The sequence below is a fragment of the Cyprinus carpio genome, chromosome A3 (genome assembly GCF_018340385.1).
Source record: "Cyprinus carpio isolate SPL01 chromosome A3, ASM1834038v1, whole genome shotgun sequence".
Classification (NCBI taxonomy): domain Eukaryota; kingdom Metazoa; phylum Chordata; class Actinopteri; order Cypriniformes; family Cyprinidae; genus Cyprinus; species Cyprinus carpio.
Window position 1 is genome coordinate 26,252,965 of NC_056574.1, and position 26,430 is coordinate 26,279,394.

Here is a 26,430-nt window from a genome sequence, read left to right on the forward strand (position 1 = left end):
AACAAGTCTTATTTTGCACACTTTTGCAGCTTTAAGGATGTTTTTTTTTTTCTTCTTTTTTTTTCCTTTACATTTCTACAAAATTACTTATTTTGAAAATGATTTTTTTGGCAGTGTGTCCACAAGTAGTTTGATGATGTAAGAGTCATGATGAAAAGGAAATATTATATTATATATATAGTCTGAAATAAAATTCAGTTTTAAATTTTTTCCCATTAATAGTTATGCTTATAATTTGTAATTTAACATACTGAATTAACATTGAAAAATATAACCATTTTCAACAGTGGTCTTGGATGTTTATACACCAACAAGCCAAAAAAAAAGATGTGAGATGTCTCTTCAGTTCCCCAAACTTCCCAGACTGTGCCAAGACCTAGACAGCATTACATTTTTAATTGGTGGGTGATACTCTCTATGTATTATGCAAACTTACACAGTGTGGTTGTAGCCTATTTGAAAGAGCTATAGGAACAGCTGCAAATGTAAACACATGCAAACACTCACCCACTTACACACACACACACACACACACACACCTGCTGTCATTCCACCACAAAAGTCTCATGTATGTTTTGTGCATCCATATCATTCTCTAGTCATCACCGCTGGAAACCAACTTCAATTCTGCTCTTGCCATGAGACATAAGATACTTTACTGTGATAAATCATTGATGTTTGTTGCTGCAGGCACTCATTATCCTTCTCATGCCTTAACATTAATTTTTAATTCACACTTTTAATCTAAATAAGACAGAGCATTGAGACCACTTCTCAACTCAAGAGTTTAGTCCATCTTTCAGCCAATCGCAGTCTGTGCATGGGGATATCAGTGCGAGAGAGCTGATTGGCTAAGCTGCACAGTCACCAGTACCAACAAAGAATTGATTGGCTGTCACCGCACAGGACAGCACTCTAGTGTTGACCCGTATACAGCAAAAAAAAAAGAAAAGAGAGAGAGAGAGAGAGAGAGAGATAACGAGAGAGGGGGGATTAAACAAAATGCATTTTATGAGCTTGGGGTAAGAGGACTAAAAGAGCCCTTAAGCGGACTATGTACATACATATAATCAAAAGAAACTTGATGCATTTCAAAGCATTATCTGCTTTTGGTGCTATTTTAGTTATACAATAATAGCATCCAACCCAAATGGAGCAGCAAATGGCAAACTGCAGATTTCAACATTATCATTAGCGTGTTTTATAGCATAATTTTTTGTGACATCTATTTAGGTGTTTTTTTTTTTTTTTGGAGTTTGCAGGTATAACATTTCACAACCAACAGTTACCGATTTATGGTGCAATGTTTTACACTTATCATAATAACATAATAAATATAGAGAATTGTGAGAATTAGAGAAGGACAAAAATACAGAAGACTTCAGATGCGTGGGAGCACTTTTGAGTGAGGACAAGACAAAGGCAGTGTGCCAGATATGCGATTTGAAACTGGCCTACCACAACAACAGCATATCAAGTTCTGTAAGTAGTGTGCCTGTAGTATATACTGCTTTTATCCTCCATGTTAATCGGTAATTTTACACACGTGCACTTAAAACGTGCACTTAATTTGCTTGTAAAATACTTGCGAATACAGTAGCCATAAAAAAGTACAGTAGCCCACCCTAATAATAATTTGTCTATATTAAAAGTATTGTTCTTAATGTTTTGTATCACTATTTAACACTATTTCATCATATCATATAAGACCATACAACCCCTTCCCGTAATTCACTCCGCTTCCGGCTCACGCTGTTCTGTAGTTTATTAAAAGTTTATTAATTCTGAACGTTTCGCATGTCCATATTGCAACAAAATGCGACACTGCACTCCCTTGGGTCCGCAGCAACACACCCGCCACGCATGAAGTCGATTGGATGAACGGTTCTCGACATAATAAAAATGCAAACAGACAGACAGACACACAGAGATTCCTGCCTTTATTAGACAGAAGAATATGTTCAGCCCCTCCCTCCGAAGCTTCAAGTATTCAGTGTTGATTACTAGAAGCTTCAAAGCTCAAAAATGGTATTCGGACCAGCCCTAATTAGTAATTAGTTACATTACTAGTTATGTTACTTTTTTCTCCATGAAATTTATGAAATCCCAGCACACACATTACCAATAATAAAACCAATGGGTATACTACCATTAACGAAGACAAGTGTCTAGCATAACAAGCTACACTAGAAATATGATTACAGATTATACACACACACACACACACACACACACATATATATATATAGAGAGAGAGAGAGAGAGAGAGAGAGAGAGAGAGAGAGAGAGAGAGAGAGAGAGAGAGAGAGAGAAGCTTTAGAAAGTCATGCATTTAATCTCCATAAATGCATTTCAAAACTGTTTATATCCCCTTAAAACTTTTTCCCAGTCCCTGAGCACATGCTCTCATTAGAAAACGTTTTTTCTCTGCAAGTGGGACTTTAAATTTGCTATGAGCTATTCTGTCAAGTCTGTCTGGTTATTTCATACATGTTTTACACTGCATAATATAAGCATTTATACTAAGCATTCATAATAGCCATTCAATTTTAATACCCACTGATACCTAAAACATTTCATTTTGTATTTTAACATCTAACAGGAGACAAAAGAGTGAAGATCTTGTCATATGGCCATTACAATGAATCTGCACAACAGCTTGCTGATGTCTGGTGGCAGATTAGAAGACCAGCAACACATCTGGGCAGCTAGCGTTAATCACAAAAGCTTATGGATCATGTACAGCTTTCATGATCATACTCAGTACTGTGTTAGATTGTATTGCGGTAAGTTAATCTCCTGAAGGCCTTCCACAATCCCTCGGTCCAAACAGCAAACGCTGTGACCTTTACTAGACGTTTGTGTCACAGGATCCAAAAACACAAAGCAGAATGTGACTCTCATTTACCAATAACTGTGTATTAAATGTCTGCTGGATTCGCAACAGGTTGTACACACACAAGTTTGTTACATTCTAATACAGTTTATCCAGTTTAAAATCTAACCCAAATTATATTGTTTAATTTGAGAAAATCTGAGGGGAAAAACATTTATTTAAATTTTATTAAAATTTTCATTATTTAAGTGATTTGATTATTTATTTAGAATTGTAATTATTTTAAATGCAAACAAATTTTTTATGATTTTGGTGTGAAAAGTTCACATTAAGGATTTTTTGCACAAATATGTATGTTTGCAAGGTTAGTGAACGATTCATCAATGCTTCTCTCAAAAGATCACTGTCCTTGGCTCTTTTTCTTCAACATTAATGCCAATACCACGATACATGAATACATTAAACATTCAGTACCAAGGTCAGCCCCTTTTATTGAAGTGGTTTGGTTATTTCAGCAACCCATTACTTAAAAGTAATTATTCCATTAAACACCTTAAGGCTTGAATTGAAGCCCAACATCAGGGTCTGACCTTGCTGATGAACATAAAAGTAGATTTAATAAAAGTAAAATATAAATATTAGATTTAGTTGAAGCACTAATATTACTACCTAGAAATAAACAAATAAAACTGGAACTAAAAACTAAAACAAAACTGAAATAAAAATTCATTTAAATAGTATCAGAGATATTGTGATGTTCGATTCATGAACAAATTATTCTTGTCCCATGGGGCAATTTTTAATCCAGAATTTCTTGGATTTAAATATATGAAGGGCAATATATATGTTTAAATGCTTTAAAAATATACATATCCATTTATAATCAAAAAGTTCAAAAATTCAAAAACAGCTCTTTTACCTATTTTAAGCTATTTTATTAACTATTTATTAACTATTATATTCGTGGGGCAGCATCGACAGTAAGTTTCTGTGCTCCTGAATGTTTCTGTGTGCGAACACACACACATTCCCCCCAGTGTTCAAGACATGGTTACGGCCTTGGTCTATAAAAGATTATTTTACGCATAAATGATTTTGCATTTATGAATCCTACGCCAGCCCACTGGAGTGGAAGATTATCCAAGAACAACTTTGAATCCGTCTATCACACAGACCTATCATATAGGAGTATAAGGTATTATATAGTGTTGTTTATACATGATAATTATTCTGAGCTCTGAGCTGTCAGCTTAATGGAGTGTTTTTACCTTTTTACTACTCTCAGATGAATAACTAAACATCTGTCTCTCACTGTCTTTCATTCTCTTTTTCTATGTGCTAAAGGGGCACTGCTTGGTTCGCTAAGCCTGTAATAGGCTTAAGCGGGGCAGAAACACTCTTCTCTCTGCTCTCGCACTAGCTTTATGGCCAGCCTCTCGATCAGTGATTTATTCTCAGGGAGAAAACAGAAAGAGTGAGAGAGGCAGAAACAAACAGACACAGCATGGTGGACAGTGAGCAGTCAGGAGAGATTTACTCACTCAAGTCAACTGGAACAGATCTAAAACATTGTCCAAATGCACACTGATGCATACAGAAATGAAACGAGAGCAGATAAAAGTGCCCTGACTGACAGACAGACAGATAGATATTGTTCTGGATGACAGGAAGATATTCAAAGTAGCTTCATTAGGTCACCTGCAGTTTAGGTAAACTGACCACTGTATGAACCTGACAGTCAGATAAGCTAATCAGGACTCTGTCCTGAACTTTGACATCTGCCGCCCCTCCTCCAGCCACCACCTTCTCACAAACATTTCTTATAAATGCTCATTTCACAACCATGACATTGAAATGAAGCGTAAAATCTAGATGCAAGCTCAGAACAATCAATATTCATTACTAGGAAATATTTCACCATGATTCTACAAGTTCAATATTGATACACAAGTTCACATACACAAGTTCATATTTATACAAATATTCAGGCCACATCTATATGTATATATTTAAAGCCACATAATTCACCTAGATCTCTAAATACTCTCCACATCCCTGCTGTGTTGTCAGTCTAAACTTAGTTTCACTTCACTGATTCAGGTCTCCATTCAGTCAATCAGTTTGTTGTTATGGGAAGCTCTCAGAATGTTTCCTGCTCCTTACTGCTCTGTTTTAATCATCTGAACTTCAATTCTGCCTCAGTAATATTACTCGTCATCTGCAGCACTCGCTCTTTAAGGGTAAATAAATGTCAAAAAAGTCTGCAGGTTAAAAAAAAATTCTTAAAATTCAAGGGAAGATTAAACAAGATGTAACAAGCAGAGTAAACTGATTTAATTGGTATTAAATCTTCAATTTGGGTGTTCAAAATAATGTGTGTGCAAAATTAGTGCATAATATGGATCCTGGAAAAATCAGCGTGTCTATAAAAATAATCTCTCACAAACACCACTGATATGATTTATTTATTTATTTATTTTGTTTATAAATACTTTTATTCAGCAAGGATGCATTCAAGACATTAATAATGTTACAAAAGGTTTCTATTTCAAATAAATGTTGTTCTGTTGTATTCTATTTATCAAAGAATTCTGAAAAATCATGGTTTACACAAAAATATTAAGCAGTGCAATGCAGCACCAAATCAGCATATTAGAATTTCTAAAGGTTCATGTTGAAAAATTAGCTTTGTTTAAGAAATAAATTAATTTAAATAGAGAAAACACTAAATTGTAATAATATGCCGAAATATTACAGTTTTAACTGTATACTGATCAAATAAATGTGAGCATAAGAGATTTTTCAAAAAAAAAAAAAAAAAACTGCAAAAATATTCTGACCTCAAACTTTAGAACGGTAGTGTATCTACTTCCTAAATTTCAGCACATATATTTTTCTCTGTTCCTTCCCCATCACGCTTTCAGTAACTGTTGCTAATTTAAAAAGAAAAAGAAAAAAACACATTCATGAACATGTCGGACCCTTTAAGACAAATGTTATACATGTTAACATTTATTAACAAATGTTTAACAAATGTTAAATGTTATATAAAACATTTTCAGATAAACATACATACACAGAAAAAAAAATTAAATATAGAATTCCATTATTTCTGTGGCTGTGTGCCACGAGGACATTATATAATAGGTGTGAATTTCCAGTGTGCGAAAATGAAAAGTACAAAAAAAAAAAAAAAAACATCTGTCACTCATCAAATCCCCAACCAGGTGACTCTCAAATTGTCCTGTACGTGTAAAAGCATACAGGAATGGAAATTGATACAGTCTGTATTTGATCAGGTAACTGAAGTCAATCACATTCTCTAAAATTCCTAAAAGCTACACATCGGGTAGTTGTAGAAACTCAAAAAAGTAGCCACCAGGGTGGTCCCGCGAGGACTAAATTGTCACACCACCAGTAGGAACTCTAAAGTGACTGAGCCGGCAGACTGCAATGTCATTTGAGCACATCATTCAACATCACCAACAACTGGAGGATGGCGCGTCATCACTACGACATGGCATTAGTTCTGGCTTTTTTTCACACAGCGCTTGTTCCGGGACTGAACCCGGCAATGTTACTAGGTCCCCGACCCGGGATCAATCCCGGGACGTGTTCAGCCACCTAAATTTACAGCAGCCTTGAGCAGTGCATGTAACTGACTGATAATGATAGTAGGCTAAATTTCAGGACTTGTATTGGATCTTTAAGCATGTGCTTTATAAACGGTTTAGTATTGCAGACAATATCTGTTGCTTCCATCATCTCAGATATTAGGCCAAAACCTTCTTTTCCTCAGAGACATTTAGGTGAAATTCAGGCGATTGCCTTGCTCTCCAACCACACAATCATAGAAGAGTTTGCATAATAACATGTAATAATAACAATTACGTGCTTTGGTCATCATCTGTGGTTCTTCTCATATCAGCCCAAAATTACATTCGATCATTTTTGATGCACCAAACTAATCTTTTTTCCCCCATAATTTACACTCTTTGCTAAACAAAGGTTCCAAAAGAAGCATTGGTTCCCCAAAGAACCTTTCAATTAAGTTTTTTTTTCACTATTTTTTCTTGGATGCTAAAAGTTCTTCATCATATTATATATGGAAATTAAAGAACATTTAATTTTAGGAGTGTATGGCCATTTCTGATACAGTGGGTCAAAAAATTTGTTGATGACAGCATGGATGCACATTTGCATCTCCAAAAACATGAGAAAAACACAACACCAGAGCAAATGGCATAAGCATTAGAACTGAAGATCAAAGTCTTTCCTCTTTTACAATAAACACCACCTCTTTGGAAGTGACTCCTAACAGGCTTACATTAATCACAGCAGTTTCTCTTTTTCTCACCTGATGCTCATTTATCTTTCTGTCTACCAGAGCACAGAGCAAGCTGAGCGCTTAAAGGGCGGATGGCAGTCAAGGTCAGTTAGCAGCTCGTGAGAAACTCCAAAAACAGATAATGTGTAAACCCCAGTAACAGACACAAACACTGGAAGAGGAAGACGCCAGTAAAGATGAACAGAGAGAATGCAAACAGAAAGTGAAAGTGCATAAAAGAGCCTGTTAAATATAGATTTAGAGGAAACAAAAAGTAGAACACACTCTAGCAGTGGTCAATGGTAAAGATTCAGTTTAGCTGTTTTAGTGCTCAGAGATTTTAAGCGATTACAGTCTAGTCTATGTCCTTCAAATAAATTTGCACATACAACACAGAGTACGTTCAAATGTAAAGCTGTTCTAAAACTGCACAAATCGATGACAGTACTAGTTTCTGAATGAACAAGAATTGAGGAAACAGCTCTATCACTCACTAAATTTCCCTTACTTTCATTTCCTCAATCTCTCTGACTTTTGATTCATTAAAGGGGTCATGACATTTTTTTTAATTATTTTATTATGTTTCCTGAGGTGTAATTATAATATTACTAAAGTTTTTTGGATGAAAAACATTCAAAATTGAGTGATTTATTACCTTTTTCAACCCTGTTTCTCATCCTCTGACTGAAACAGTTGGTTTTGGGGTGTTTTCCCTTTGAGAGGTCAGTGCAACCACCCACTTTTATGATTGACTAATATCCATTACCATCGTTACCGTTTTAAAAATAGTTTTTACATGAAATACGTTACTTACAGTTTGTGGCGTGGTTGTTGTGTCCAGAACAGCTGGCACAGCCTGATCTTTGTGCAAAAGCATTCTGGTAAAGCCAGCATCATACTGCGATTTGTTCTGAAAACAGTCAACGGTGAAACGTACAGAACACAGGGGTAAATTAGCACTGACGTGTCTGGGACGTTCACTAAAAATAAATTTAATCCTTTTTTTCTCTGACGTCAGGATTCTTCGGCAGCGCATACAGAAATGTTTTTCCACAGCCAGGAACGGCACATTGTCTGCCTGGCATCACAATCTTATTGTAAACAACTACTTCTTCAGACCCACTCGCTGCACATCGACTGATCACCTGTGGCTGTGACAACAATCACCTTGTCCATCTGGTCCAAAATGAGCCGTTTTCTCAGGGCTATTACATAAATGCTTTTTTTTACTGATGATGAGGACACTTGACGTTATGAAACTTGCAGGATGTATTAAGCATACAAAGACCTCTTCTGTGTCAAAAGATCAAGGGAAATTTGGTTTCTTATGTCATGACCCCTTTAAGTGTTTGAACGACACAAGTGTTTCATGAACATTCATATACACACCTCATGGCCAAATGGATGTGGACACAAACATCTACATATTGGGTTTGGCCAGACACAGTGAATCTTAATGCTACAGGATACAATGAACAGTTTGTGGATGGTCTTTGTCTGTTCTGCAAACAATGTTGTGTGCACAAAGCATGGTCTTTATAAAGAAATGATTTGGTGAGTTTGATGTGAAGAACTTGACTGGCATAACATCCATAATGCACTCCAAATAAACACCTTTGGGATGGATTGGAACACTGACAGCAAGCCAGATCCCATTGGTTCCATTAACAATTCTTTTAATGAAAATGGCAAGATTTGTGCCATAACTCATCATTAAACAATACTAAACTAGACTAAATGTGGTAACACTACTCTTCCAAAGTTTGGTGTCAGCAAGATTTTATTAAAGTAATACTTTATTCAGTAAGGATGTAATAAATTCATCAAAAATGATGAAAATCATGGTTTCCACAAAAAATATTGAGTAGCACAACTGTTTTCACCACTGATAATAACAATATGTTTCTTGAGCACTAAATCATCATATCAGAATGATTTCTGAAGGATCATGTGATACTCAAGTAATGCTGCTAAAAAATTCAGCTTTTCCATCACAGAAATACATTTCATTTTTTAAATATAATAAAATAGAACACAAATTTTAAAAAATTACAGTTTTTACTTTATTTTTAATAATAAAAGATGCATCCTTAGTGAGCATAAGAGACTTCTTTCAAAAAAAATTAAAATTCCTACTAATTCCAAACTTTTGAGCGGTAGTTTATTTCATTCATTATTGAAATATTACTTACAAATCATGTAATGTGTATTTTTAGCTAGACATTGTCATATGATCACACAATCATTAATAACACAGATTTAAGCTGTACATTTTTTCACATCAAGCCTAACTGGCCCTGTAATCTCACAGACCAAATGAACACCTAAATATGAGGCTTTCATTGGAAAAGCTGCAATGAAGACTTAATGAACTTCAGTTCAATCAATAAGATAAGCTTGACCTTCTTTATGCATCACATGTTACTGTGACATGACCACTGATGTTGGTTAAAAAATGCTAACAATACAATCCAGAAAAAACAAGCCAAATGTGCTGATCTTGCTGCACAGACCTTTGATTCCCTCTCACACTTCCAGGTGCTCATTAAAGAAGAGCTTTCTAAGAAAATGGACAAATGTATGTGTAACCAAATAAAAAACACAACTCTGCCCTCTAGGTCGGTTTACAGACCTTCTTTTAGCTCCCTCTGCCTTTCTTTCTTTAGCTCTCCTTCTGTACACAGTGTGCCAGTCAACATGTTGAACGTATTCCCTGCACAGCAATCACATCCCAGTCAACCCTCTCAAATGTTGTGTGTCGACTCCAACAAGAGGGCATCAACCGCACAATCTTTGGCAGCACAGGTCAACCTAGGTTGTACAGTCCAGCTAAACAAATATATGGTGTGCCAACAAGGCTAAATGTTCACTTATTTCTGAAATGTGATCTTTCAACAGACCTGAGTTTCCCTTCTAATCCCACACCAAATCCTCTACATTCCTGATTTCACACAGGCAGTGTTGGCCAAACAATTTTGTCAAACATGCGTTTGTCTTTCAGTTGTGGGAAGATACACTAACTAAAGACGTCTTTGCTCAGCTGAGTTACTGTAAGGCTGACATCAAAGTCAGACTAAATTATGCCTGCTCAGACCACCTCAGCCCCTAATATAATCTAATTGCTTTGTAAATGCATTTAAGCCATTTCTGAGCAGCATTAGGGGTTGAGGTTGGTCTAAGCAGACATAATTTAGTCTGACGTTCATGTGGCATTGTGTCTTTACACAAAATTTTGAGCAGGCACAGAAGAGCCTTAACTTAGCTGTGTAAAGACACCTTTACTAAAGAAATATCTGTCCCTTTTTTCTACAGGTTGACAAACATTAAAACAAACATTACAGGATTAGTTCACTTCCAGAATAAAAATGTCCTGGTTTCTGGTTAAAAAGTGTATAAATCTTTATTTTTTTTAAGAAAATGACTGATCGTTTCACTAGATGAGATCCTTATTTCTCGGCTGGGAACGTGTAGAGCCCTTTGAAGCTGCACTGAAACTGCAATTTGTACCTTCAACCCATTGGCCACCACTGAAGCCCATTATATGGAGAAAAATCCTCGAACGTTTTCCTCAAAAACCATCATTTCTTTTCAACTGAAGAAAGACAGACATGAACATTTTGGATGACATGGGAAGTGAGTAAATTATCAGGAAATTTTTATTTTGCAAGTGAGCTAATCCTTTAATGGCCAAAGGTCATTTTATAGTGCATTAAACTATTCATGTATGTAAATGTAAGTATGCCGTAGCTTTCAGAAACAATCAAATTAACACATTTAAATAATACAGTCTATCCTTTAATGCACCCTACTGTTAAGAAACCAAATGGGTTAGCCTAGACCATATAAATGACTTCTTGTTGCAATCACCCACCAATTTGTATGTTTGCCCACCAATTTATTTGTTTACTCTTTTTTTGTCATGACAGGCCAGCTGTTTCCAAGCTTGTGTGGTCTTAAGTAATCACCTCCGATGCTAAATTACTGCCAACTGAAAACACATCTTAAAGTAAAGCTATTACGGCTTAAAAAAAAAAAATGAATGAATGACTGACACTGGTCAAGTACATAAACACTTTAGTTAAGCGGCTCTTAAGTGCTCATCCATAACCACATTTCTCTGGCCTGAAGTGCAAACACACAAACTTTATAAGCCTTCTCCAGTTGAGCTACTACAAAAACACACGACACAATGTGAAATCAAAGCATACTTCAGACTTATGTAATACATTCTAAACTGGGCTAAAAATCTAATTTAATACATAGCATCACAGTCTGATGCACTGTAATGCTAACATTTTTACCAAATGTAACACGACTGCTAATGTATTATGTATTTCCAGTAGGCAGTGCTTTATCTCAACAAACTGTGACCAAGCAGACGGGATGTTCGGGAAGTCATGCATCTAATCCCTTCATATAAGGATTCATATCTAACCGATATATCTGGTTAATTACTAATGATACTTGCATTCAATCATTAGACAGCAAACATCTTCACCACTCAAATAACATAACAAAAAAGACAGTATTAAAGTGTGTGATTGTTAGTTTAGCCATGAAAACATTGATTTGAAAAAATTAGGTGATTCCTGGAATGCACAGGAATGAAAAATCATTGTAACTTGTTACTGTAGCTATTTGATGACTACTGCCATCAGTCACTTAATAAACTAGTTTACCAATAATCTAACTGTACATTAAAACAAAATAACCTGTTAGAACCCTTTTTTTAGTTCATTTTGATCAATGTAATGTTTATTCACAAATGAACAAAAAATAAATAAATAAAAAAAATGAACATTAAATGCGTGCAAATTTTCTGCGTTGATCATTGTTGATCGATTTAATTTGTACTCTGCCTCTGGTTGCATCTGAGTCATAAAGCAATATTAGAATACTACGACTGGAAAAAAACTGTTATCATTACTAACCCAGATAGCACATGTACATCTTCAAGATGTCTGTTAAAGATCACTTAATCTGGAAAGCATCTGCTGTGTACAAACATCTGATAGACGTCTCTAAGATGTCAGTTTTACATACATTCTAAATCATAAACATTGTAAAGATATTTTCTAAACGTCTATTTGACATCTGATAGGAAACGTCCTATAGACGTATTACAGATGAGCAAGATGTAAATGCAGATGTGCGTGTGCTATCAAGGTAATAGTTTAATCAAGGGTTTGAGCATCAAGAGGCGTTAACATTTACATAGCTGGGTCTCTGGTCATTTTCAACATTCTCTTGCAATTAAAATTTTGTTCTCAGTACGCTATCACAAATTCATATATCACAAATTCACCAAAATGAACCAAATCGAATATTTTTCCCTTTAAGAAGGAAAAAAAAATCAGCTCTAGTATATTATACATCTAAAAATCAGATACATAATTAGCGGAAATTATGAGCTCTGTACATTTTGGGAGCATATTAAAAAGCAATGTGCTCAAAAACAGTCACATTAAGAAAATCAGTACAACGCACATGTATAGGCTACCCAGTCTAGCCTATATGAATGCACAGAAGCTCACGCATGCACACATCTGACACTGTTGAACGGAAACTATCAAATTGCATGATGGGAGATAAAAGAATCTGCTGTGGAAGATAATATCAAAGGAGAAAAAATAGAGAACATGCCTTCCACTTTCTCTCTAGGGCAACTGCTACTGTAGTGTGTCAGGCACTAATAAACTCAGATTCACATAACTGCTCTATGATTAAAAAAAGCCCAATGCTCTTAGCATAACGGTAAAAGCTCGTCTGAATGCGCGTACGCGCACGCCTTTCTTGTAATCTACTTGTTTCTTGTATCTGCAGTGAGAGTCGCGTGGCCAAAATGAATGTGACACCTCAAAACGGAAGGACAGTTCACATTTTGGCAAGAGATATGGCTTTAATAACACACTCTTGCTTGGTTTAAATCTCCAGTCACAACCGTACTGTATCATGGCGACAGAACTGCATTAATGTTTTAATCATTAACTCTTCGTAACTTAAACTTTCACCCACTGAAACCAGTTTGGCTCTTCAACCACGAGCCCAAAAGAAGAGCTGCTCGCTGACAGCTCCGCACTATCGCTCAAGTTCTCCCCTCATGACGGTAAATTCAACAGCCTGGCGAAAACTTTCGCCCAGGAGCGTGCGCTCGTTTTCCGCTGAGCGCTCAATGTGTCCGAATTTACTTTAAATGCTAACGGGTCAAACGCGCAGGAATATGGAGCTGCGCTCGCTGGACTAGAATGGAGTTGGAAATGTGAGCTGGACCGTCCGTGAGACTTGACAGGCGTGCTGGAGGGGGGCTGGACTCTCTGCCTGTTGATCCGATAATAAAAAATAAAAAAAACAGGGTGCAAGAGCTTGGGGGCTTGCGAAACACCGGTGGCAAACGCGCACTGTCTGAACTGAACAGGAACCTTTTAGATCAGATTCTATAGACAAGTCATGCGTTCCGAGATCTCGTAAACAGCTTTAATTCAGCGCGAAAAGTCCAGCCCAGTGAAGCCTCGACCAGATCAACCGAGGACATTTGTTTTGTAAACAACTATGCTGATAAAACAACAACATTTGACATAGACAAACAACATTTGGGACGCACTGAAAGCGCACAGATGCGTGATACATACCTCGGCAGGTCTTCTAAATCCGCTGTCGTTTCGCATAAAAGTACAGCAAAGCTCCAGCAAAGCGCCTACGACCCAGAAAGGCAACCTTTCTGCCCCGTCTATCTCAACCAGCAGTGGGTTACGCAGTTTTTCATGTGCTTCTACCCCTCCTCTTGCTCTTGCTCTTGCTCTCTCTCTCTCGCTCGCTCTTGGCAATGTCCGATTCGTAAGCGAATCGTTCGTTTGAGTCGAATCGCATTAATGAATCTTCTGAATCATTTAACCAAATCCCCCTTTTTTATTTATTAAACAGGACAAACATTGCAATAAACAATAAAAACATTAAGGCAGTACAATTAAAATCATAAATAAAGACCAAAAAAAAAAAAGAATATACAGATTTGTTAAGGGGTAACAACAACAAAAACAAGGTAACAGAATTAGATATAGGAAGACACAAAGGACGAATATAAAGATAATGTTTTCAGCTTTCAAATTAACAAAACTTTGGATAGTTCCCACATACTTATCTTAAGAAAAGAGAGGTTTAGAGCCAGCAAACTTTTGTCTATGAATGTGAAATTTAGCTAACAGAATTATGTAATATTTTCCGGTATTCTCTTTTGAATAGCCAAACAGTCCAAAGAAAGCATAATTAAAACAAAAAGAGAAGTCACTCACAAAATAAGACTGAATAAATGCTAAAAAGTCTGACCAAAATTTTTCTGTGTAGGAGCGTTGCCAAAACAAATAAATGAAGTCTTCTTCAGAAGAATGACAATAACCGCAACTCACTTCAATGTCTGACTTATATTTCCTAAGAAAGGCTTTAGTTGGGTAACATTTCAACTTAAATGTTATTTCTTTTACTTTATTGGGAAGCAGATATCTATGAGGCAAGGTCCATACTTTCTCCCAAGGTATATTCTCCACAATGCTATTCCAGTAAGGTATTATGTAAGGAGTTGTTGTTATCTCTCTCAGAAAAAGAGCTCTAATTGTTTAGTTTTTTTTTTTTTTTTTTTTTTTTTTTTTTTTTTTGCTGTTGTTGTTGATCTGTAGAAAAGCAAACACTTCCGATCACTGTGTCAGTTAAATTCAGAGTCTAAGTACATGGCCATGGAAATAAAGCAGAAAAGAAAACAGAAAAGACACACCAGATGGCATTGAACACAACAGAGAATCGATGGTAGCAAGAGCATTGGGGCCGAAAAGTAGCCTAGATTGATTTTAAAAGCGGACAGTAGAAATGTTAAAAACAAATCTGCATGATATTTTAACCAACACACATACAAAAAAAGAAATACTGTTTTATCAAAACGTAAAAAACTTTTTTTTTTTTTTTTTGTCAAGAGACAATAGCAAATTATATGTAGATTCTAAATTAATGTGTTTTTATGAGCTGCAAACAAACTGATTTGGGACACAATGTAATAAATATATAACCTACATATGATTACCGGTACGATTTAGCACATAACATGCCAAGCTGGGACCACGTGATGGTATAATTACGTCACGGCGTAAGGAATCGCTGTGCTTTGAAACTGTTCGCTTAGACGAACTGTTCAAAAGAGCCGATTCGCGGAAATGAGTCGGACTTCCCATCAACTACTCTCTTTCGCACTTCTAACCGCCCGCTTCCGGTGTTGTTTCACTGGTAAGACAGTCGCGCAGTTTATGCAAGGAAATGTAAGGGAAGGTACACGTAAAGTAGTTCGCTATAGTTGTTTTAAAAAGCCGTAAAAGGCAAATTATTATTTTAGATGTGCAAAAGGTTAAATACAAGCGCTGCAGCCGGAGGCGGGGCTATGGCAGATAAAGACGGTTAGCGGAGCGCGAGTAGGCTGCTGCTGATTGGGCACGAGCGTGTTTACGCCTGACTTCAGTAGAGCTCCCAAGTCAGTAGAAAATGCAGAAAACAGTTTACTTGAGCTGCTGAAGCGCGCATACGGTGCTTAACATCATGAGTACAGTACAGACAAAGGTTAACATGGTCATAGAAAACCTGTAAATGTAAGGGAATTAAAACTGCATTGTTAAGTCCTGGAAATGTATACAGTATCATAAACCCTTTAGAATTCTCTTCTGTAATATATATATATATACTGCTATTGGTATGATTGATAATTATGGTATAAAATATGTATACAGTATCATAAACCCTTTAGAATTCTCTTCTGTAATATATATATATATATATATATATATATATATATATATATATATATATATTTCTGTGATGCAAAGCTGTATTTTCAGCATCATTGCTCCAGTCTTAAAAAAAACATTCTATTTGAATATATTTTAAAATGTAATTTATTTCTGTGATCAAAGCTGTATTTTCAGCATCATTGCTCCAGTCTTCAGTGTCACATGATCCTTCAGAAATCATTATGCTGATTTGCTGCTCAGAAAACAATTATTATTATTATTATTATTATTATTATTATTATATTACTACTACTATTTAAAACAGTTGAGTACTTTTTTTCAGGATGAATAGAAAGATTCAAAGACCAGTTTTTCTCTGAAAATAAAGTTTTTGTAACATTATACACTACACCATTCAAAAGCTTGGAATCAGAATATATTATATATATAGCCTATTTTTTGAGGGGGGGGGGTATAGAAATTAATATACTTTTATTTAGCAAGGATGCTTTAAATTGATCAAAAGTGATGATAAAGACATAATGTTACAAAAGATTTCTATTTCAGATCAGTGCTGTTCTTCTAAACGTTCTATTCATCAAATAAACCTGAAAAAAATGACTCCACTGTTTTCTACATAATAATAATAATAATAATAATAAATGTTTTCTGAGCAGCAAATCAGAATATTAGAATGATTTCTGAAGGATCATCTGACACTGGAGACTGGAGTAATGATGCTAAAAAAAATCAGCCTTGAAATCACAGCAATAAATTACATTTTAAAACATATTCAAATAGAAAGCAGTTATTTTAAATGGCAAAATATTTCACAATATTACTGCTTTTTCTGTATTTTGGATCAAATAAATGCAAGCTTGGTAAGCAGAACAGGATTCTTTTAAAAACTGTTCAAAAACTTTTGACTGGTAATGTATATATTATAGCTTCTGCAAATACATAATCTATTATTATTAATTTAGCAAGTGTAGGCGCGTAGGTTAAAATGCGCTACAATACGGAGTACTTATTATGCAAATCTAGTACTACGATGATAGCCAGAGGTAAATCCAGTGGTGCTGATTATGTAGATAGGTATTAGCACGTAGGCGTCTGCTTCTGAACAGGCTGACTTCAGCTGCGAGCTCAGCACTTTTAGCTGCTCAGGAGAGTGCAGCTCTGGGAAACAGCCAGATCTGCTTTTTTGGCAGTGTTGCGACCCTTATTTCTGATTATGAATATGTCCGATCCGACAGCTGAGCCGCGTTGAACACCTGTTCCAGGTTGGGTTGGACACGCACGCGATATGCGGATGGAGCTGTGATCAAAAGGCTGCGGGCAGAAGACTAGCGTCAAAGCATGTTTTACAGGTAGACGTCATGATAAAGAGCATATATAATGTAGTTATAATATATCTGACTAAAATCGCACGAAAGTCTTATTAGTGGTAACTTAGGTAGAGTAGCCTAAAACTCTACAAATAAAGGAGAATAACATAGTTGTCCTTTTAAGTGTCTTTTCCGTCCATTCTCTGTGCAGACTCATTCTTTATGGGCTTTAATTAAAATTGTTGCAGTTATTGCATTATCTCCTAAATACGTTCATTAATATGAGTCTTCAGTGCAGTCGTATTGAGAAGGTTAATATTACCCCCTGCTGGTTAAACAACACAATTACATTCACAGGCATGAGGATTGATGAAAGAGCAAAGAGGGAGTCCCCAACAACAGGTTTACATGCAAGGTCAAAAACACTTTCATTTTCTTATAATATGCATTTAATTTTACTTTATTTCTCAACGACTCAAAGGATTTGTTCAATGATTCATCTTTCCAGACCCCTGCTCTGCATAATGTTACTCAATTGATCCCGATGACCCAGTCTGTTGTGATTGGTCTACTGCGTACAGTGCATGTCGGAAACGGGACACCTGTCACCAGTACTGGAATAGGGCTTGTGAATAATACACAACACAGCACAACACAACACAGCACAACACACAAAACGACATATTTTGCATGCTCAATACAAAATCAAAGCAACAATTATTAATCATACTTACAGGTTGTATTTCGGAGGAGCAAACGGTTCCAAACAAATGACCCAATAATTCAAAGACAACCGGTCTAGGAATCCGCATTGAACTCGCAGAAATTGGAGACGCAGTTCACTTTCACATCGCAGAGTTTAGCGTCTTTTTGACATTAGTTATCCACTAACAAACTATTTTGAAGTTTGTTTTCGCGGGATGTCCAAGTGAAACTTAGGCGGGCATTTTGCAAATGTAAGAATTTGTGACGTGTGAAATTCGCTAAGTGGGATTCGAATTTAAAACGACTCGTTTCAGTGGTTCAGAGTCGACTCCTTATTTTGAAAGACAATAACAATAACAACATTCACATAGGCTACAACTGCATTACACACTGCATTAAATGTAATTTTCAAAAATCCATAATTGGGGCACTTTAAGCATTGAATATTCTTGCTGGAATCGTCTCGCTGGATACTGTAGACAAGCTTAGTTTTTTTTAAATACTGTTCAAGGTAAAGTGTCAAATAGCAAGCACGCCATATTCTTGAGTTTTATTACAAATATCCGCTGCATGTGTGTGAGTGAATGCTGGTCAATATTGTATAGGAAACACTTTCTTTTGACAAGTATTTACTTAGAAGAGAGCAACGGACTCAAACACACAGTTGCCCTGCACAGCTCTTCCTGTACAGCTGATAAACAACCTGCATTGGATGGACTCCATCTTGGCAAGATAAAAAAACACTGATTCAGCTTATTCTCTCTCCCAGAGAGACAGCTGAGGATGGGGGATTCGTAGAATCAGAGGGCAAAGATTTAGTTTTTCGATGACAATAAGTGGATGTGTTTGTGTCCCTTATTCAAATCTAGATGTGTATATTAATGCAAGGCATTTTTTATACATATACTTTGCATCTGATATTATTGTAAATAGATTCACAAACACAGCAGCACATCTCTCTCTTGATATTAAATGAATATGAATAGCCCAAAAAGTGAACACTTACTCACCCTAAGGCCATCCAAGATACAGAAGAGTATGTTTCTTCAGGGGAACAGATTTAGAGAAATTTAGCAGTACATCACCAACAGATCCTCTGTGAATGGATGCCATCAGAATGAGAGTCCAAACAGCTGATAAAAACATCATAATAATCCACAAGGTCTTAGGGGGACGGGGCCCCCTTGAGGTTATGTTTGCGCCCTATACCTACACTACAAATGCTCAAACAGAACATCATTATGGAGTAACACAAAATGCACAAATATGCTTTGAGGTTTATAAACAGTAATTAATATGCAACATGTCTAGGCTATAGTCAAAGTTTAAATGTAATATTAAATATTCATTATAATATAATAAACAAGATGTGTTCTCTCAGTTGAGAGATCAAAACACTGAAATAACTTTGAGCAAAAAAATAAAAAAAATAAAAACAGATGTTGGCTTATAAGTATTATAAAAAATATTATAATAACATTATACTCTTATGGCAGGTTCTTATTTAATCAATAAATTCAATCGAATAAAAAGACATGCTGGCTATTAACAATCAAATTAAATCAACAAAATTCATAGATGGATTGTGCATAAATGTTGTATAAATATAACATTTTAATGTAGAAATATTAAAAATGTAAAATAAGCTACTTTTATTTAAATATGAAACTACAACCGCCAGTAGGTGGCAGCAATGAGTGAGTCGAATCAACCAATTCGTTTTAAAAAGCGGATTCATTTAACTTTGCAAACGACTGTACTTCTAGCCTTATTGAATCATTTGCTGGTTCGTGTAACGCGGAGGAACAAAACACTTGTTTGGAGACGCAGCGGTTCTGCTGTTTGTTCTGTTTTCTTTCTGACATAGCAAAACAGAATTCTGTAAGTTGTTGTTTACTGTACATTTGCGATCTTGCAGATATAAAAAAAAAAAACGGCCCTGTTTTTGTGATAGGCCAAGTCCTACATCATAGGCATAGCTATTTGTTATAAAAACTCATTAAATAGATATTTTTTATTTAAAATCATTTTAATGACATATCTTCCCCACTATGTGTAATAGCAGTAAGTCAAGAAAGAGCGCTCAAAACTCATCAGATGATTGCATATTTTAGTGGAACATTAATATATTAATATAAAATCATCCTCTGTACAGAAATGAGGTGTGAACATTTGAGAATTTATAATTATCTTTAACGGCTTAATGGAGCTGAAGTAGCCATGTGATAACAAACCAATCGGTGCAGACGCGATTCAGTGTCCTTCTATGTGAAATAATCCTAAATACCAGTTTATGCTGTTTGATTGTGAACTCGAAGGTCGTAGTTGTAAGCTATAGCCTCGGCTGACCCGTTTAGAAGTTGCGTGCGCAGTGGAAATGCGGCTAATAACTTCTGAATTCTGAATGGCGTATAATAACGAACAAATCAAACAAACTTAAACGGGCAAAGGATTACTTGTGGACATTGGGCGTCACCGAAGCTGGCATCACTTCCTCCACTCCTGTAGGTGTAATTGATTTTGACCCCACTCAAGCCCAATGGTAAGTCCGGCCATGTCCACAAGTAATCCACAGACTCCAGTCCATCAATTAATGTCTTGGTAAGTGAAAAGCTGCATGTTTGTAATAAACAAATCTATCATTAAGACATTTTTAACTTAAAACTTGCTTCAGGCTAAAATCCTCTATCCATAATATTGCTTTAATTCACATCCTCTTTTGCTTTAAAAATTATATATTAATTCATTAACTATATATTCATTTATGCTACCATACAGAAATACGAAGGGGCTCATGAAAAGCTAATGTTTTTGTTCTTTAAATCATTCTCGTGGCTTTATAATCAAACAAAATATCATCAAAACCATCAGAGTATTCTCAAAAAAACAGCTTTATTTCAAATGGGATTTGTTGGTACGCTGACAGTTTCTGCAAAACATATTCAGTGTTCAGTCATTTGCCTCTGCAATGACCAGTAATCATGATGAATAATTGTGGAAAAAAATACACACGTGTATGCAGTTACTCCATTATTTTATAGCAATATGAAAGATGAGCTAAAAAGCAGAACTAAGAACCTACAACTTATGCAAAATAGTAAAGGTGTTTTTAATGACACATCTTTAGTAAGCTGTTCGATTCATAGACTGATTTTTAAATTAAATGTCAGTGCAATTTCACAGAGGGCTTGCCAGGAACTACAATGACTATAATGCTGTATAATGGAACTGGGGGTGAAAAAAAGGTAACAAAACCAAATAAAATCCTAAATCCTTTCCAATTTACATAAAAGTTTAAACTGATTTATTCTCAGTCCTCGTGAGTCTCCGGTCTCCACAAGTGCAAACATTTGAAAATATAAACATCATTACTGCAAACCTAATAAACAGCTGGACGTCTAATCAAAAAACCTTGACGAAAGGTCAATGCGCAATGTCCAATATGGGGTTTCTCTCTATCTATCTCTTTTTAACCTTTCGAGAAGAATGGCTGGGCTAATGACAGATAGACGGAGAGAGATAAACACTCAGTAATTACCTTTTGCATGAAGGCGGAAGAAATTCATTTAGGAAGAATGACCTTTAAATATCCACTGAAACATTATCACTTCATTATGTTCCACTGGGTGATAAAATGCCCCCACAGAGCAATTATTCGGGGCCATTTATTACAGGAAAATCATGTAAATGCCAGCCCTGATTTCTCTACCTCTAGTCTATGGACTGAAGGTCTGGCTTTTGTTTTGTTTTTTTACATTTAAATGTATAGTCAGATGTTGTGGTATTTGAACGTATAGAGTCCTGAACATACCAAACAGTGTCATACACTACTGTTCAAAAGTTTGGGGTTGGTAAGATTTTTTTGTTTTTGAAAGGAGTGTCTTATGCTCACCGGGACTGCATTTATTTTATCAAAAAATATAGTAAAAAAAAAGGAAATACTGTGAAATACCATTAGAATTTAAAATACATTTTCTCTACTTCAATGTTTTAAATGTAATTTACTCTTGTGGTGGTAAAGCAGAATTTTCAGCATCATTACTCCAGTCTCCAGAGTCACATGACATCATTCTAATACGCTGATTTGATGATCAAGAAACATTTTTTATTATTATCAAAAGTTGAAAACAGTTGTGCTGTTTAATATTTTTGTGGAAACCATTTTTTCACGATTCTTTGATGAATGCAAAACATTATTTCTGATGAAGAGCATGCTCGAAACGTCAGTAGTTTATTACATTTTTGTACTTTTGGAGCCCATGGTGTGCCGCCTTTTTTTTTTTTGCTGGCTAAAAGTTTTAATTTCTTTAAAAAAAACTGACCCCAAATTTTTGAAAGGTAGTGTATATCCCAGATAACTGAAGAAATGCATCAAGGACACAAAAGGCTGATAACTGTTTCTCATCAAGAATTCATTGTACAATAAAGAGAATATACATAGTGCAGTGTATATATAATAGTATACACACTATAAAGTGAGAGTGGAAGGACAGATACACAGAATGGGAAACAATCTTAGACTGACAGACGTTTAAAAAGTAGTTATTAAGAAACATCATTTTCCATCATATTTCCATTTGAAGCACTACCTTACATGACAACACAACAGATCAGTGAATTACAGAATGAAATTATAAATATGTGTGCATTTTTGTATATATAAAATTAACCATCTAATTATGTTACAATAATAGACCCATGCAAGATTTTTCTTGCTATCCAAGTCAAACATCATATTAGGCACACTTTAATATGGTGGAAATATCACATATGCTCATCTGTATGCGTAATCTATATTCATACATATTTATCCTCCTCCATTCACTTCCCAAAGACATCCGGTAAAAGAGTAAAATATATTTAATCAACATTAAAATACAGTATATTCACGTAAACCAGAAGCTAAAAGGGACAATATAGGCCTGCATGCACAAACTTACTTTACAACTTATGATCTCACTATGAATGATACTTCTGTAATAAATCAGACCATCGATACAACTGTAAAGTTAACACCCCTTCACACTCATTTCAAAAGATCAACAAAGAATTCACTGGCCCTATACTATGCTGACAGCTCAAAATATGTTTTAAGTTTGTTAACACCAGTTGACATTTATTGCAAAACAAGGCTATTCCTATTACTAAAAAAAAAAAAAAATCTTATGGCTACTATACAGTCACGGCCAAATGTCTGCAACAAGAGCCTTTATATTCACACTTTTATTGACAAAAAAGTCAAAAAACGTGTTAATGGTCTTGAAGGCCTCACATCTTAACCACTGAATGAGATTAACTGTGATTATATATGTTGATACAAGGATGAAATGTTAAAGTTTTAGCATGTTTGCACGCTTTTGGCTATGACTTTTAAAACTGAGAAGAAACTTAAGAATGGCTCGGAGAGAGAATGCAGCTGTAGCACCTAAGCATTATGTACATAACAATTACCAAATAAAAAAATAAAAACATTATAAAATAAAAAACCCTAAAATGTTGGAAAACTAAGCATTTCTGCAGGTGTCCATATCCGAGATTGTCGAGGCTGCAAACCCTTCTCTCATTGGTGAGGGATGATCAGAGCTCATCTCCATGTCCAGAGTGAGAGATTCTGGAGGGGAAATGGAAACACCGGATGAGACCCTAAAATGCTTGCACAAGTGTGCAGAGGATCTTGATATTCAGAAAGCTGCTTCGTGACTTACCAAGAGGTCCTGGGTTGGCCTCGGCAGCTTCATTGTGCATGAGAGAGTCGAGTGTACGAGGGGACATAGGGAACAAATCACTTGTGTTGCCAGAGTTAGTCCTGCAAAAGAAAGAAGGCACACATTAGACAGGACACACAAGCTACAAATGAACAAACAATCATTACTTCTAGCTTCACATACAGCTGTTACGACTAAGTAAGATCTGAGCGTTCATTCGCCATGCAAGGTGTTAACCTTCACTCTAATATTCATGTATCATCGACACACATTCCCTCACTCAAAGTCATAGACTTAAGCATGACTTGTGAACTTAAATGGATAGTGCATTCACTCTCCATTCACCCTCATGGCGTTCCAAACCCGTACGACTTACTTTCTGCTGTGGGACAAAAAAGACATTTTAAAAAATGCCTCAGTGTCTTTTTGTCCATATAATGGAAGTCAGTGGGCTTCAATGTCGTCACAGAGGTTTGGAACCAGATGAAGGGAGTAAATTATGACAGAAGTGTCATTGTGACAGAAGTTAATAACCTGAGCTGAAAATGCTGTGATTGATCACTCTAGCAGAACATGGAAAAGTACTATAATAAAATTACATTCATATGTTGTTTAAAAAAACAACAACTCACAGCTACTTTTGAATGGTATTAACAAAGAAACATGCTGACATACACTTATATCTGACCTAGTCAATGGCTTTCTGCTTGACTGCCCGTTAGTCTTACCCTGGGGAATGATTTACCAGGGGTCAAAGTTTGCCTGTGCCTATTTGTTCACACTTTGTTATTTTGGCAGTAAAGCAGTATTTCTACACTATTTCTTGCTTGTGTTGAGACAAGCATAGGAAGTGATAACAAACATAACTTAAGAGAACCTGAAGTCTCAATCAAGCCTAGTTGTGTCTGTATTAAAAACACAAGCAGTGGTCCAGAAGTTTGTTCCAGGGGCAAAGGGAACAACAAGAGTTCCAGATATTGGACACAAATGTATCAATCATTAGTATTTTCAGATTACTCAAAGGCATTTACTAGTTGTTGATCATGTCTAGTAGTGTCAGGTTGCTGGTAAATGAAACAAGGCTTTGTTGATTTTAAAGAATCAATACCTTGATGTGTGTATTTATTTGCTATCTAGAAGTGATTCCAAAAGAATTCAAAGGCGATACTAAAACTATTTTTTTGCTCTGATTTTGGTTTGTTTAGAGCAATTCAAAACAGCAGAGGGACAAATTGCACATCAAGTTGCAGGCTGCCCAAGAACAATATTACCACTCTTAAAAAACTATATTGGGCACATATTATATTGAAGAGTTACATTCTGTTTATCTTTGCAGAAGAGAAATGGTACAAGTTGTTAGGAAGCATTACAGTACAGTTTGCAAATCAATAATCAGTTCTAGCCACAACAGACGTAAGACACATTCACAATCCAGTATCATTACCAGGACCAATCTGGAGAACTCATTGTCCAAGATGAAAGAGCACTTTAATAAGATAGCCAATAGAAGTTTAAGCCAAGAACTTGTTTTCCATCCTGGATCACTAAAAGTCCTGTCTACCTTCCAGCATCTCAAGAAAAAGCTGGATGATATGGTCCTATTTTACCACACAGGGAAAGAATATCTTTAATCTTTACACTATATTTGTTCAGATTTTGGCTGATTCTTTAACTCAGAGTCTCACAAAATGTGAGTGTGAGTGTAAAAGTTGTCAGTGACTGTTGAATCTTTTGTCCTTACAATGAAAATATGAATGTAAATGAATTCAGAATACTGAGCACAAAAGGATGCAGAGAATATTGTTGCAGACATTGAAGTTTGGTTATCATGGTCCAATTAGTCCCTGTTGGTAGATATCAAACTACACCACTTGCAAAAAATAAAAAATAAAATTCCATTTAGAATTTGCCATTCAGAATTAGCAGTGTATTCTGAAACTTTTTGCAAGCAAAACATAAATCACAAACAGCTAATATGAGTGGGGAAAAATGTTTTTTTTTTTTTAGTTCTACGAACAACAGAGCCTCAGGAAATATAGAACTTATTGGTTAAAAAAATACAGTATGATGTGTGTATCAACGGTGATATGAGTTATGAGTGGATGTGCTCCATATAGAGGTCAGTTGTGTGGATGTTGGTCAGTTTTCTCGACTTCTCTTTCTCCCCTCTCTTACCACATCCAGGTTATAAAACACCCAGAATGCCCTGGAGACAACGTCTTAACATCTATCAACAGCCTCTGTTAATATTACTCTAAAACTGTTCTATTGTTCTAACCAGTGTTATAGTTAATACGGTTATTTTGTTAATAAAAACTGCCAGTATTTATCTGTGTGTATATAAAACTTGTAATCAGCATTATATTATTTTAATTTATAACAGGTGATAATATTACTTAATGATTTTTATGCTTTCATATTTGTTGGAAATGACAAATATATTCTGAGTTGAAATAGTGTTTTTATCATATTTGTGATACATTGAAAGTCTCTGTAGACACTGTAGCCATAAAAACGGGTCACATATATGACATATGAGTCTCAGTTTTCATCAGAAACAATTTCCTCCACATCGTTTAACATACAGATGAAGCAAAACATATACCACAAAACAACACACTACATTCATAGCACTTCTATGAGGGAAAAGAGAGAAAACTGGAAGATGGGGAAAGGAAATGAATAGGAGAGAGAAGGTGACAACTTTCCTTCCAAAGTGTGAAAATATTTTGCATACTACCACAGAAAAGTTAGACTGTGAGCTTAG

General features: G+C 35.6%; 2 protein-coding genes across 5 annotated transcripts in view; both read right to left on the reverse strand.

Annotated features, from left to right (window-relative positions):
* The window catches only part of LOC109090548 (signal transducer and activator of transcription 5B), a 76,304-nt gene extending 62,337 nt beyond the window's left edge, over positions 1 to 13,967 (reverse strand). Inside the window, exon 1 of the mRNA XM_042726593.1 lies at positions 13,793 to 13,967. The gene's annotated coding sequence lies outside the window, so the exon portion shown is untranslated. The remainder of the gene's footprint in view (positions 1 to 13,792) is intronic.
* Positions 13,968 to 22,349: 8,382 nt separating this feature from the next.
* Positions 22,350 to 26,430, reverse strand: part of LOC109080466 (signal transducer and activator of transcription 3) — a 34,909-nt gene continuing 30,828 nt past the window's right edge. For all 4 annotated transcript variants that reach the window (XM_042726553.1, XM_042726579.1, XM_042726570.1 and 1 more), the window contains 2 exons: positions 23,664 to 23,764; positions 22,350 to 23,569 (listed from right to left, as the gene is read on the reverse strand). In XM_042726553.1, coding sequence (XP_042582487.1) covers positions 23,463 to 23,569; positions 23,664 to 23,764 — 208 coding nt within the window. In that variant the 3' untranslated portion in view covers positions 22,350 to 23,462. The remainder of the gene's footprint in view (positions 23,570 to 23,663; positions 23,765 to 26,430) is intronic.